Raw genomic sequence first — 15,918 nt, forward strand, 5'->3', positions numbered from 1 at the left:
AGAGCTATGTGACACATTTCAGCTACTTTGAAATTAATCTACTAAGGACTGTCTGTGGTGTGAGATGTTTCACACTAACCGAACATACAAATTAAACATACAAAATTCCACTTACCTCTTGCCCCCCATCCAGAATGCAGAGTTTAGCCGTCTGTTTTTTAGCATCAACTAAGACATTAAACATTGTACACAGAGAAGAAGGGATACGCAAGTCCGTTGATTTGTTTGTCTTTTGCAGCTTGAGCTCAAATGCAATTCTTGTTCTGTTCATTAAAACACAATTCATAATACAAGTCTCTGATAATTCTGAACAACCAGTGTACAAATGTATAAACCTTACTAAACATGTTGGCTTAACAATGCACATGCACATGAGAACATCTTTGAAATAAAATTCTGTAAGTGCAGAATATCCACCCGTTCAATAAACAATTACATTGGTGGTAATCTCAAGGTTCTGCACTACTTCAGCTAATTCAGTTGAATAATAAAAGTATTATCTTCTTGCCTACTAGATAACAATATGCTTCCTTGTATGATAACGAAGAAGAATTTAAAGTAAAGAAAATACCCCACATTTTCCAGCACTTCTGTGTTAAGAAGCAGTTTATCATACCAAATACTTGCTTCTAAGAAATATAATTAAAAGATTCTCTTCTGGCTTTAATAGAAAAGAGAATTCTATTGAAGAAAAGGAGGGTTTTTATTAAGCAAATATTAATACTTATATTGAAAAGCAAGATGTATCAGGAGATACATAATACAAAAAACCTACATCCAAAAAACACCAGTGCAAATAGGGAGCAATGTCACTGAAATAAATTATGGTAATTCGGAATACATAAATATAAAAGTAATGTTTTCTTTCCAACCTTATTTTTAGATGAGTACCAAAAATTGACACAACATTTTAAGAATATGGGAACAGAAGCATCCTATTTCCATTTTAATAATTGTTATAGATCATATTAGTATCACAATAAGAGTTATAATAGAATAGTTCTATCATTCTTTCCTGAGTTGCTACTGTCTAATACAATCCATCCTCTGGATATAATTTACTTTCTTTGTTACCTGATGTATAGTATTTTTGGCCACACTAAAACATACTTAGTGTATTAACACTAGTATGTTATCTATTAACTCTAAAATATTAATAAATTTTATGTATTAACACTAGCATTATTCTGTAATATTAATTAAGCCTTCATTTATTGCCCCCATCTTCTTATTCTCTAGAAAAGCAAAGAAGCAAAGATGTCAGGATTGATATTACAGGCCAAAACCTATCCATAAGGAACCCTTTTTACAATGCCTCTGTGTTAATAATTCTGTTCTCAGCTTCTGCTTGTGATCCTGGCAGTGAGCCATTTTCAACCTATTTTGTGTGTGCCATTAAAATCCACACAGTCAAATCTGTATGGTGCAAAGTTCTAGGTAATGACAACATGTGGCATTAGATTTATTGCCTAGGAGAAATCCAAGTATTTATATTAAAACAGTTGCCTTTCCCACATTAATCTGTAATAATCTTTAAAAAGGCATAAGATGAATTAGAAAAAATTAATTTTTCAATAACTTATTTTAACTAGTTTAACTTATTGTATAAATGCAGAAATTCTGTATACTCTTTAGTTTGTAATATGTTTCTTAGAGAGAGCTTGAGATTTCTTAATATTTGCCATGACTATGGAATAGAAGAGATTGACCTCCAAGGGACTGTTCACAACATACGTAGAAATCGTCCTTGATATCTCCTACATGTTGCCATATTGCTGATTGCCAAGTGCTGGAAATACACACAAGTCATGATTTCTTTACAGCTGCCCTGATTCCTATGACCTTTTCCTATTCATCTGCTGCTGACCATGGCAGGAAACAGGATTTTGGTATAGATGTACATCTGCGAGCCAGTATGGCTGTTCCAATATTAATTTTAAAATCTCTTCTAATATTTAATTGATCATTTCAACTGTACCTTTTAACGCAGGCTTCTATCATGTCACTGGCCATGAGTTTAAGCCTCTGCTCTAAATGGTGGGCAAATTCTGGTTCTGGCCAATGAAGATCAAAAACAAACATCTGCAGAGCATCCAGTTTCCAAAAAAGATCTTCTGATGTAGCTGAGCCATTTCTATAAGAAACAAAACAAAACAAAGTCCCCAAGAAACAGAAGATAAATGTATGGATGTCTATCCCAGTTGCCACAGAATTATCTAAGGTAATAAGATTTCCCTATCACAGCATCTTCCTCCTTCACTTCACTGTATCTTATAGCACAGATGCTCTTATTCCACGAATGTGAAAATGGTCATGGAAAATTTAAAGTAATTCCCATTAGGGTCAAAAAAGTAAAGTTTTCTCATCTATTAGCTGAGAAATATGACAGGCTAGGGAGGTAGATGGGATGATGGGGAACATGGGAAATGAAGTAGTCATATTTCAGATCAAGACAGGAAAAACAAAAGGTAAAGGAATTATTAATTAGAAAGGACCTTTTCAAAACAGTGAAGACTTTGCACCAATGTTTTCTTGCCTTCATAACTCTGGTAGATAAGCCTACCAAAGAAATAATAGTAATATTGTAAAAGACATACCCAGACAAATAGTCCCTTGATAAACACTCACTAATTCTAACAGAGGGAATAACATCAGATCCCGGTGGAAAAAAGAGAAGAAGAACTATTTAAAGAAATTTGTGCACAAACAAACAGGGGATTAATATGGCTCTGCATAATCTCAGATTCTCCACGTGATTTTAAAGTTCTTCTTCCATCCTGAACTGAACGTTATATTTAAAGAGATTTGCTTGTGATTATAAAACACAACAATTTAAGGCTAATCTTAGCAGTAATTACAGCTACATCTCCACTGTCATTGTGGATTAATTACACTTTCACGATGTGTTGTATTGCAATGCCTGCGTTACTTTTTAAGGAGTCGTAATACTACTCAGCATGGTATTCCAGGATGTTAAGTGACACAAGCAACAAAAACTCTACCTGACCATTCCAATTCAGATCATAACAGTTTAAAATAGTTTAGATATGTCACTACTACCATTTTCTTTCTTCTGCCTCGTGACAAAAGAACATAATTATCAAAGTGTTAAGTAACTCCATCTCTCATGGAAGAAGTGAGTGAGTGCTGAGTGTGCTCAGGACAGAGCAGGATCAGATGAAAAAACAAACAAAGGACCTTTAATATCTGACCATCTAATGCACCCCTCAGACAGCACCACTGCTGGTTCACACCAGGTTAGCCGAGACAGCGGGCGGTGAAGTGAAGCAAAGCACAGCTCACGTTCAGGGCTCTGAAGAGGCAGCACAAATGCAGCAGGAGCACTGCTTTGGTCTCACAGCACCCTACCACCTTCTAGACCCACCAAACTGCCCCCTTGCCCCACTGCCTTAAGGCCACCATGACTTCAGAGCCATCGCTGTCTTCTGCAATGCCATCTCAGTGCCAAAAGGGGCTTCCAGGCCAGGGGGCAAGCTGGGAGCAGTGGTGCCTGCCTGAGGAAAAGGTTGGCTCTGACCAACCAACCCTGACTTCAGCTTTGGTTTTAAATGGTGCAGGTTTTGATGTCTTCACTATGCATAGGAGGATATCCCACCATTTCAGACAGGGCTTTTTGATATCATGCATATTTTCCCCACTTATTTTAAATAGTAATTGTTAATTTTACATTGTATCATGCTCCTGAAAGAAAACAGCAGAAACAGGAAAAAGGCCCGCGGGACTGCTAAGATGACAACTTGCATAGGGACGTTACCTGTTAAGGTTGGACCTGAAGAGGAAGCACTATTATACACTGCTAAGTTTAATTAACAAATAGAAATAACAAACCACCAATACTCCTTAGAAAGTTTATAATCCTGTTGGACTGTTTCTTAAGTTATATGATAATCAAATATTGAAGATTTCATTACATCTCCTGTGTACACTGGCAGTGAGTGAAGTTGTAAAAGCTACGTTATATACAATATTTGATTCAAAAGTGCCTTAGTCAATTTTTGAGAGGACTGGGGTAAAAGAAGAAGACAAATTATATAGGAACAGAAAAGGGGACAATCTCAGCATGTATATTACAGTTGATAAAAACACATATTTTGTAGAAAACAAAACATACTTTCTCAAGAAACAGAACTACCATTTTTCATCATCAGATTATACAATGTAACCGTATTTTATTCTTCCATAGTTTTTTCTTTTTTTGCCTAATGCAATTTCAAACGAAATTCTTTAGGACTCAGGAGGACTAATGTGCTCTCAATAACATCAATGTATTCTTATTCATGTTCACTCCCCGGTAGCCACTTAATTTAGTTTCATTATACTACCAAATAAAGTTTCACAATTATAATAAATGTAATAATAGACACAGGTTCATGAAACATTAATTCATTCTGTGAGAAACACTTATTCATTCTCTTTTCATATAATTTTGAGGTCCAGTTCTTCAATTTTTTATTCAGCATTGTCCAATAATACTTGAATTTGACTAACATATTAAACTAGCAAGATACGGAAGGAAAATAAACTGCTACAACAGCAACTATTTTTCCTTAGTTCACACAACCAGACACAATCGCCTAATTTGTTTGTTAAATGCTGCAGAAAACTGTGATCTCAATCTGTCATTTGTACCAGGTACTTGTTTTATTTGGATTTTAGGATCTTTCCTGGTCCTTATTCAGTAAAAGCATTAGACAAGGTATTAATTTCCAGCACATACCTCAACACCCTGCAGTGGTTGTACCATCTATAGATTTGCTTTCCCTGCTAGGAGCCGGTTATGTCACTTCAGGGTTTAATACTCCATAAAATGCAAAATGAAGAAAAGCCAAACTCAGTTTTTACCTTATCTTGGCAGCAGGAGGAATTCCTGCATTCAAATGAAACCACCAAAGCACTTGAATCTACATCTGTAATTGCAGAACCGTTTTTTTTGGTGAAGGGATAGGACACGTTCTTGGCTATTGAACAGTTTTAATTTGAGCATGTCTGGTAACGCTACTTAAGCCTAATGAATGGAATAATATTGCTCTACCAGGAAACTGAACTGGCACTTTTTTTTAAAAAACTATATTCAATATAGTTATCTATACTTTTAAAACTAAGCACAAACTCCACTGTTTTGCTGGTCAAAACTTAAGCTTTCAGCACTAGTTCTTTGTGCAAAAGTAGCACTAGTTCTTTGTCCACTCTTTTTAATCAGGTCATGGCAGTAAGAGAAGGTTTCAAATGATCAAAAGAGGCAAATATTATGCCAAACCTGATTTTTTTTTTTAAAATGGCAGTTTTGTATTTGGTCACACTTTACTGTAGGCATGCACTGCAGCAGGAACATATGTGGCACTACAGGCGCAATCCCTCTAAAACAGCACTGAAATGTGGCCTCCTGACTTATTTAGCATGTAAAGACACACAGAGAGGTCCATCATGAGAGCTCAGGCACATTCAGACCAGATTCCTCCATATCACAATTCCAGCACGGCGACTCCTCCAGCTGGTCCCTCTTGTCACTCATTATAGCTGAGCCATAGCTGGAAGAATATAGCTGACATATTTCCGTTGATGTCTTCCAGCCAGAACAGGTGACAAGACAGGACTACTGTCTTGCAAGCATGTATCTTACTCCATGTTGCCCCAGCCTTGAGTATTGCTAAAGCTGATGTTCTAGACCAGCGCCAGATAGCAACAGACAACATCAGGTCTGTATCTACAATATTTTAGGTCAGTGAATCTATGTCATGTCTGCACTGAAAATAAAGATGTATAAATTAAACCATAAAAAATTAAAATCACCCACAAATCTAACTTAGAAGCCAGGTCCAGAAGAGGTAGAGAAATTAAATTTAAAATATGAAATGGAGCAAAAATGCAATTTAAAATAGTACATTTGGATTAATGAGCAAGTAAGGAAAAAAAAACCCCTCATTCTGGCTGATTCGAAGCTTTTACACAATGTTCAAACTCTTTTGCTCTTTAAGGATGTTGTCTTCAGCCAAATGGCACAGTAATCCACAGTGTTCTGCATGTCTAGCCAAGGTGTCCTCTGAGTTGTCCTCTCCTGAGACTAATCAAGAAAAACAGACTACTACTCGTAACACTTTCCCCTTTTCATATCTCCCTTTCCAATGCCCAATAATAAAAGGTTAAGCCAAAACAACTGAAAATGAGGTAATGATCTTCCCAAGTGCTGTTATAAGCGGCATACATTTACTGCTTCAAAATATATGATCAAGGAAAAAACAAAAAGCTACAGTTAATTAAAAAATATAATCAATCTTCTCTAGTAATGTTCATAAGAATTGCATCAACTTTTACATGAAAGAGGGGAAAATCTGTTTTCACCAATAAAGCACACAAAGAAATGTCTAACTGAATACATTTTCACCTCTTTCTCTTCAGCAAAAGTTCCTAGATAGGCACATAACAGCTCTGTTGAATATGAATGGACTTAAACATGAACATAAGAGCATGAATATGAACATTAATAAAGTTTGGAAAATATGAAATCTCTTTGCAGACAGAATAGACACAGGACTTGGAATTCTAGGCAAACACTTAACTATAACTCAGTTGGCTCACGGACTGCTTTTTCTCATTCTTTTTGCCTGTAGATTCTTCACTGTGTAATTCAAATTGCTAATCATTAATTGGCCAAAATCCCCACTTTCAAAGAGAAAGAGAGAAGCCCAGCACAACATAGTGTCACATGTAGTCATCCTCTCCCCAAAGCATCAGCTGTGTGGCTGGGAGGAGGGAGCACAGTGGACTGGGAGAGATGGACTTGGGAAAGTCAGTGGGGAGAAGGAGCCACCTGAGATGTCTGAAAAAGCAGGGCCTGCGATCCTTAATTTAGGTGCCTCCACTGACTCCTTGTACAATGCAATATATCACTCCAGTCCATGTAAGGTGGGTGTTCATCACACCAAAACTGACAGGAAACACCAGCTTTTGCTTAACAAGTATTAGAGCCTAGGTATTTGGTTACTCCCCATTGGAGAATTTAACTAGAAAGAGGAAGATTTCTTCTTCCTGAAAAGGATGGGATAGGAGCAGTAGGGGAAATAAAACGCTCCTCCTTTCTTTCATGTGATAGTGAAAGTAAACCACTTCCTCCATGGAAGCTGAGATACCATAATCAGTAAGAAAGAGGAAACTCCTCAGCTTGGGAGGAAGAACAACTGGCTTGCTGTGCCTTTGCTTTTATTTTTTGTTCCAAATACAATACATGGCCATTCTGAGAAGTTACTCAGCTCTGCAGTAGGACATAGGTGATTCTTAAAATACTACCTGAGTCCCACAGTACTACAACGGTAACAATACTACCTGCAATCTTGAATGTTAATTTCATAGAATCATAGAATCATAGAATGGCTAGAGTTGGAAAGGACCTTAAAGATCATCTAGTTCCAACCCCCCTGCCATGGGCAGGGACACCTCTCACTAGAGCAGGTTGCTTAAAGCCCCATCCAGCCTGGCCTTGAACACTTCCAGGGATGGGGCATCCACAACTTCCCTGGGCAACCTGTTCCAGTGCCTCACCACCCTCACTGTAAAGAATTTCTTCCTTATATCTAATCTAAATCTCTTCTCTTCCAATTTAAAACCATTGCCCCTTGTCCTGTCACCACTCTTCCTGACAAAGAGTCCCTCTTCAGCTCTTCTGTAGGCTCCCTTCAGGTATTGATAGGCTGTTATAAGGTCTCCCCGGAGCCTTCTCTTCTCCAGGCTGAACAACCCCAGCTCTCTCAGTCTGTCTTCATAGGAGAGGTGCTCCATCCCTCTGATCATCCTCGTGGCCCTCCGCTGGACCCGTTCCAACAGGTCCATGTCCTTTCTGTGTTGAGGACTCCAAAGCTGGACACAGTACTCCAGGAGGGGTCTCACGAGCGCAGAGTAGAGGGGCAGAATCACCTCGCGAGACCTGCTGGCCACACTTCTCCTGATGCAGCCCAGGACACGGTTGGCTCTCTGGGCTGCCAGTGCACACTGCCTGCTCATGTTGAGCTTCTCATCCATAAGCACTCCCAAGTCCTTCTCCTCGGGGCTGCTCTCCAGCCATTCTCCACCCAACTTGTATTTGTGCCTGGGGTTGCCACGTCCCAGGTGCAGGACCCTGCACTTGGCTTGGTTGAACTTCATGCAATTTGCACGAGCCCACCTCTCCAGCCTGTCTAGGTCCCTCTGGATGGCATCCCTTCCCTCCAGCGTGTCAACTGCGCCACCGAGCTTGGTGTCATCAGCAAACTTGCTGAGGGTGCACTCTATCCCACTGTCCATGTCACCGACAAAGATGTTAAACAGTACTGGTCCCAGTACCGACCCCTGCGGAACACCACTCGTTACTGGCCGCCACCTGGACATTGAGCCATTGATTGTAACCCTTTGGATGCGGCCATCCAGCCAGTTCCCTATCCACCGAGTGGTCCATCCATCGAATCCATGAGTTTCCAATTTTGAGACCAGGATGTCGTGCGGGACAGTGTCAAATGCTTTGCATAAGTCCAGGTAAATGACGTCAGTCGCTCTGCCCTTGTCTACCAAGTCTGTGGCAGTATTGTAAAAGGCCACCAAATTTGTCAGGCACGATTTGCCCTTGGTGAAGCCAAGTATGTAATATGTAATTTATACATATTTTATCAAATGCAACTTCAAAGCTCTAGGTTTAGGGAAAAAGAACATGAAGAGGTGCCTACAACGGAGCCAGCACCTCGGCAGAGCTCTTTTTGAACGCTGTGCGGGGTGGCTGAAAGGAGATGTGACCTTACAGAGGCCACATCACAGTGGGGACACCGCTCATCCCCACTTCTCTTGAGAAGCACCAGAGTGGCAGCTACTGCTGGCAAGTGCTTACAGCTCACGTCAAACTAAGTGTTCACCAAAAGCTTTGAAAACCTCACTTATAGGTTTAGGATGTTATGCAGACTTTGCCATACACACCATGAACCTTAATACCAGATGTGCAAGGGGGATGAGCCAATGGCTGAATATCACTATACTTGCGCATTTTTTGACAATACAATCTAGGAATTTATTGCTACACCAGAACCTTCATTTAAGAATGGTCTACCACTATAATCCTCCAACCAGAATCCATATATATTATATATTAATTATAATTCAATATTCAAAATACACAGTTTCTAATACCTACATGGGGCTGGACGGGGCTACAAGAATACAGACGGTAAGACCACATCTAAGATTATAACAACTCTTAACTCGGAAAGCTATTCTTGAAAAAAAAAAAGTAACCCTTGAAAGCATGGAAATAACAGAAAGGAATGTGAGTAGCAGAAGACCAATTAGTTTGTACTCAAAGCTGAAATGACTTGCATAACCACATCAGGAGAAACCTAGCATTATTATAGTAAACACAAAAGGTACCAAAGCCAAGGATTAAGAGGAATTTTGTCAACTTTTAGGGGAATTAGCAGCAGAACAACAATCATAATACTCAACAGACAAGTGCCAGAAGTTTGACAGAGAACAAACTATCGACTTTTTTCAGTAATGGACCTGAGTACTTGTTAGGAGTGTTTAACTGTCATAAAACTTGAGACGACAATACTTGGCTTGAAATCATATTATTAAGCTTTGCATCTCGAACCTGTGTTTTTTGAAGTCTTTCACATTCATCCTTTCCTAACACGACTTCAGCTAAAATAAGGTTCTTCTTGACCCTTTATCTATTGTATATGTGTCCTCACACAGAAATCTGGCCTGTAAATATGGGAATATTCCCATGGAACAAGGCATGTCTGCTCTACATCATTTTTTTAAGAAAAGAGCACTGAAGTGTTAGGGAGAAATCAAAAAGAAATACATATTTTTTTGAAACAGACAAAGAAATGGATGTACTTCTATTCTGGTTACTTATTAAACTTTTACTGTTTCCTCACAACAGGGATATTTGATCTAATGACAATATTTGCAGTCAATGACTTTTAGAACCAATATACAATGAGTTAATCAAACCCATGCAAAAATATGATGGGCTGCCTCACTTTTTACAAAACCACAATCTAAAATCAGTTATCCAAAAGGCTCCCCAGTACTCATTAATTCAGGAGAGTCATTAGGTTGCTTAGGGTATTAAATACCATTCATACTATGACAGACCTTTGCCAAGTTGATTTTGTAAGTTATCAGGTTTAAGACTGCTACATTTTAATGCACTAGAAAGCGCAACTCACTAACAGTCCATGCTTGGCTCACTCCCAAGAAACAGTAATTTTCAACTAAGAGATCATAAACACCATGCAATCCAAATACAGCTGCACAGAACACTAGCAAGGCCATGCAGAGCTGACATACAGTCAGAAGGTTATTGAAGAATACACACGTGGAGTCATACAAAGAAGTCATCCAGGTTGGTGTAGTAAAGCTAGGTATTTGTGGAAGATTAAGAGGCAAACTTGGAACTTTTGGAAGAGCTACATTAGGAAGACTGTTGGTGATGCTCCTGTGAAGAAATAAACAATGTAGGAATACAATAAAAAATAGAATATTTAGAGGACAATGGGGGAGAACACCTGATTAGACAGAAAGCTATAGGCAGGTGCTTTGTTCAGATCTTGTAGAAGGCACTTACTTGACAGGTTGCCATGACTCTTGTTCAAGACCTCTGTGAATGGACTGGGCAATTGATGATTCCATGAGATCGATGTAGCGGATGACCATGGGAACAAAAATTTCTTGCAAGTGCTTGTGAAACTTTCCATTGCACAAAAATGCTTTAAAAACAAACAAAAAAACACAAATAAAAATGTCAGGCCTTTCCCTACTTTATTTTTCTATTGGAGAAAGTATCTCTTAAAATGTTTTTAGTACAAAAAGCATTTTAAGAAAAAGATGCAGCTTGTGTAGGAAATACAGTTCATAAAAGATAAATTAAGTGCTCCATGAGGATACCGCAGAACATTTTAAACTGTCACTGTAATGAAAACTAGGCACATACTGAAGTTCTTTGTTGAACCAGAACACTTGCAGCTTCTTAACATTAATAATATACTTTGCTGAATCTAAGCCTTAGCAATTTTGTTCAATACTTAGACACCAAGACAGAAAAAAAACCCCGAAACCAAACAAACAGTATTTGAATGTCATTCAATTATTTTTATTCTCCTTATGCTAAGAACGAAGGTTACAGTAAAACATTCCAGCCTCACTAGGCTAAATAGAGGTATACAACATTTTCTCCAGATTGCTTAATGGAAAAAGGCAGTATGTGACATATGACTGTTTGGGGGAATAAGAGCAGTTTGCCCATCTGCTCTGTCTCCTCGGTAGCTGGCAAAGTCCTGAATCGCTGCCTACAGCTACACAGGACATAAAATGACCTCTTGAATAGAAAACTTGTCTTGGTATGCCTATGCATGTCCATACATAAAAATCTCAAAGGCCAGAGTTCATCACCAGAATCCTGGCTTTTCCCATCCTGACATGCACAAACTGCATCCAGACCCCCACAAACAAAAGCAGCTCCCAGCCTGTCTGTGTTCGTGTGAAACTCAGCCCCAGCAGCCACACTTGCCTCTCCTCCACCCTCTCAACTGTCTCACAAAATTTTAAAGGATGCTATCTGTATTCTTCCCTTCCAGAAGTTTGCTCCTTCTTTGGTGTGATTATCTCCACTTTACAGCAATTGTAGTTTTATAAGTATTTAAAGGAAGTCCTGAAAACTAGTTGCCAAAAGCTCTTAGGAAGCTGACAACATGTAACACACCTAGAAATGTTCTCCTGCTTTTTGAAAGAAATGGAGGGCATACTGGTGGGCATACTATAAGCATGAAGCATATTACTCAAGAAAAGTAAATTAGCTATAAACAGTAGAAAATTATCTGCTTTACAGATGGGATTTATTGCATGAAAAACTGTATACACAATGCAAACTAAAGATGTATTAAAATCTGAAAATACGTTTGCCACCACTACTGCTTGTTCCGGTACTCTTTGAAATGTTCTCTAACAAATCCTAACTCTTAGTGGGTTGCTGTCCTGTGCCACCAACAGAGTATATCAATTTCATGCTTGGAATGTGTCTGTGTTCACCCAATAATCCAGTACTGTTATTAGGACCTATGAGATTTTTCCTATGTCTACATGGAAATCATACAGGCAAGCTGAGCCATAGAGAGACGTTTTTATGATTTTTGGTAGCCCTCCTTTTTTCCCCACACGTATTCTGTTGTTTTAAATGCTCTTGTTGGTTTCTCCTCCTACCTATTCCTGCATCCAGGATTCTCATTCCATTTGGATGGGTACCACAACCACATTTTCACAAATTTTTCTTCTCCTTCTAAGAAGAAAAGGCTGAATGGTGGGGCTCAAAACCCTGGTAACCACCTCATAAAATTACAATCCCCTCTTGTTCCACTACTAGTACAACTCCATGTATAATATATAAAAATAATTTCTGCAGCTTCCAGGAACTCCTTTGCCTTCCATTTCTGAATAATGTCCACCACAAACTGAACTTGGGAGAGATGGAGACTATGGGAAAAAAAGTGTCAAGTTTCAGTTCCCTATTGCTACTTGCATTGCAAGGAAGTGTCTTTGTTGCTGCATGTTTGGACAATATTTTTTTTTTCTTTTTTTTTGTCTTCTCAAATACAATGATCTGAAGCCAAGAACTATTTTCTTGAAAACATCCTTGTAGAGTAATGGGAGATTATGTAACAACCACTTTTAACTAAGGAGAGAAGACCAATGTGATCAGCTTTCTCTATTTTTTCCCACCTGCCCCTTTCTTGCTAAGAATATTGAAACTTTTAGCTAATTTCAACCATACTACACACCGGGATGGAAATCTCAGGTATATGAAGTTTCATGAAAACAGGCAGCTAAGTAGCAGGCAGAGATTATTAGGGTTTCCACTGAGAAAAAGGCAGCGGCATAGGCTCATCTCTTATTAAACTCTTGAGAATTCACCCTTGAGAGCACCTATGAGTCCATTACAAACATGCTCCATTATTTACACTGCTCATAGAACTACTTGTTAACTAGCTAATTCTGGCATAATTATTTGTACATCGGGCACTCAAAACAGTCTTATTTTTTCTATATTTATATATATTAAAACTGCAGCACCTGTGACCACCAGTAATAACTGAGAAAGATTTGGATATTAACACAAAGCTTTCACAGTAAACAGGTGATGAACGTTGCTTTTGGGAAACAAGAGGTGGCTGGTATCAAGCTACATGTTAGGCTGATTTTCCAAGGCAACTTTGAGCTTAAAAACAAGAAGAATACAATTGTGTCAATTAAGTCAATATTGCTGCTATAGTGTATCAGTGCAGGACTGGCGTTAATCAGGCAATCACAGTTACTTGAAGGGATGAGCTTGTAGTTTACTGTTTTCTGAGCACACTGCAGAAATGCTCTGCTACGAGCCCTACTCTGGGAATTACAGTAATAAAGCCTCATGGGCAGGAGGACAACTCTTTGTTATTCCGAAGTCAGAATGAAATTTAAAGAAGTCACAGGCAATAAAAGCTGTGACTAACATCCTGACAGCAGTCTTCACAGTGAAGTGAAACTTTCCAAAATGATGCCAAGACCAAATCTGACTGCGCCTCCACAGAGATCCCTCTGTGGGCACACACAAGAGAGTGCTGTTTCTGATCAACAACCCTGTTTTCCTGGGGCTGAGGACATGGCAGCTCTGATTTACCCATCTGGAGATCTCCGTCAAGGATTGGGAGGGCAGGGAAAGAACTCAGAGCGCAGGGGTAAGTGATATAGCTGAGTATCATCAGCAGACTCATGGCACTCTACCCCACGATTAGAATTGATCTTGCCAAAAGGTACCACCCGTGCATCAAAGCAGATGGGAAACAAGAGATCCTTGAGGAAATGCCCCACTTCAAATCCCTCAACTACCACTTGTCTTCAATGCTATGTAGCTTAATTCTCCATTGTCTTGTCAATACAGACACCCCACACCCTCTTCATATGAGCCATCTCATATTCACAGCAACAACAAAAAGAAAGCCTAAGCCAGGACGAGCTCACACATAGACAATATTAATGGAAAATGGATTGTAGGGACAGAAACAGATCCCCAGATGAAAAATTCTTGAAAGACTGAAGTCGAAGATGAAAGTTATTCAACTTTTACATATTAGATAGCTGAAATATTCTAAAATATGACAAGAAAAGAAGAGAGATTAAAAGTACAGTCTAGTAACGCAGCACTGGAATGATGTTTCTTCTCCAATAGCAGGAAGAGAATCTACTGTGCTTGTGCACATCAGAAGCTGTGGCGCTTGCTTCGCTTTTACTTATATAGGCACAGCTTAGGAGTTATCCTGGAGTCAGTGTGTTACGCTGTCCTCAAGGGCTTCTGGAGAATCAAAGGAAAGGAAGAATGACACAGGTTAACATAAGTCTCTTTTCCACTGACCAAATTAGCACTTTGGTTGACAGTCTATAATTATCCTGTTCTCCATAGGATTCTTGGGAAGGCATCACTTGGATTTCCTAGCATATTTTAAAATTAAAAAGAAACCCAGTAAATTTCCAGAAGAAAATTTCCTTGACGTTCCATATTCTATTTATAGCAGTTGAAAATCATTAATAACCTGAAGAAAGAAACATGTTTCCATTCATTTCCTGTTTATATTACATTCTGACTCCACAGAACATTTATTAATCAGTTACTTAATTTGTGGTGAAAATTGCAAGGGCCTCAGCTTATATACAAATTGTGTATTTTTACATATAAGACATACTTTAAAAGTGAATTTTAGAAATACATTATATGGAAGCAAGCTGAAAATTTATTTAAGAAGTAAAAAATTCCCCCCCTGTCAGAACGTTGGCAATGAAACTGCAAAGAACTTTCAAAGAACTCTTACTCCAGCTGGAAGAGGCATCACGATCACAGGCTCTCATCCTGCTGGGCGACTTTAACCACCCTGACATCTGTTGGAAAAGCAACACGGCTGGCTGCAGGCACTCCAGGAAGCTTCTAGAGTGCCTAGACAACAACTTCTTGAGACAAGAAATCACCAGCCCTACTCAAGGAGATGCATTGTTGGACCTGTTGGTCACAAATGCAAGTGAGGTCATCAGGGATATCAAAGTTGAAGGCAGTCTGGGCTGCAGTGATCATGCCCTAGTGCAGTTCACTCTCTTAAGAAGTTTGAAGCCCACAAGAAGCACAGTTAGGACTCTAAATTTTAAGAAAGCAAACTTCCAGCTCCTCCAGGAGTTAGTAAATAGGACCCCATGGGAAACTGCCCTTAGGGACAAGGGAGCAGAACAAAGCAGGCAGATCTTTAAGGATGCTCTCTATAGAGCACAAAAGATCTCAATCCCGACATGTATGAAATTGGGCAAGGAAGGCAAGAGACCACCATGGTTGAGCCGTGACTTGCTGGTCAAACTAAAGGGCAAGATGGGGCTACACAGGAAATGGAAGAAGGAACAGGCATCCTGGGAAGAGTATAGGGACGTTGCCTGGCTGTGTAGGGATGAGGTCAGGAAGGCCAAGGCACAGCTAGAATTGAACTTGGCAAGGGACGTAAAGAAAAACAAGAAAGGCTTCACAGGTACATTAACCAGAAAAGGAAGGTTAAAGAAAACGTACCCCCCCTAATGAGCAGCAGTGGGGAACTTGTATCAACGGAGGAGGAGAAGGCAGAAGTTCTCAATAACTTTTTTGCTTCAGTCTTCACTGGCAACCCCTCTCCTCCTAGCTCTTGTGTTGATGGCCCAGGCGACAAAGTCCATCCCACTATAACTGAAGGCACGGTACATGAAGGAATCTGAAGATATACAAGTCCATGGGACCTGATGAAATCCATCCCAGAGTCCTGAAGGAACTGGCTGATGAAGTTGCAAAGCCACTTTCCATGATATTTGAAAAGTCATGGCAGTCAGGTGAAGTCCCTG

General features: G+C 39.4%; 1 protein-coding gene across 15 annotated transcripts in view; it reads right to left on the reverse strand.

The window, feature by feature from the left end:
• CADPS2 (calcium dependent secretion activator 2) overlaps window positions 1-15,918 on the reverse strand; it is a 318,019-nt gene that overhangs the window by 41,071 nt on the left and 261,030 nt on the right. For 9 of the 15 annotated variants that reach the window (XM_074168769.1, XM_074168768.1, XM_074168766.1 and 6 more), the window contains 3 exons: window positions 10,610-10,751; window positions 1,979-2,134; window positions 116-263 (listed from right to left, as the gene is read on the reverse strand). In XM_074168769.1, coding sequence (XP_074024870.1) covers window positions 116-263; window positions 1,979-2,134; window positions 10,610-10,751 — 446 coding nt within the window. Of the gene's footprint in view, window positions 1-115; window positions 264-1,978; window positions 2,135-10,360; window positions 10,481-10,609; window positions 10,752-15,918 lie in introns of all 15 variants that reach the window. The other 6 variants (XM_074168759.1, XM_074168756.1, XM_074168758.1 and 3 more) reach the window with 1 other exon arrangement.

Source organism: Numenius arquata, chromosome 2 (genome assembly GCF_964106895.1).
Source record: "Numenius arquata chromosome 2, bNumArq3.hap1.1, whole genome shotgun sequence".
In the NCBI taxonomy this organism is placed as follows: domain Eukaryota; kingdom Metazoa; phylum Chordata; class Aves; order Charadriiformes; family Scolopacidae; genus Numenius; species Numenius arquata.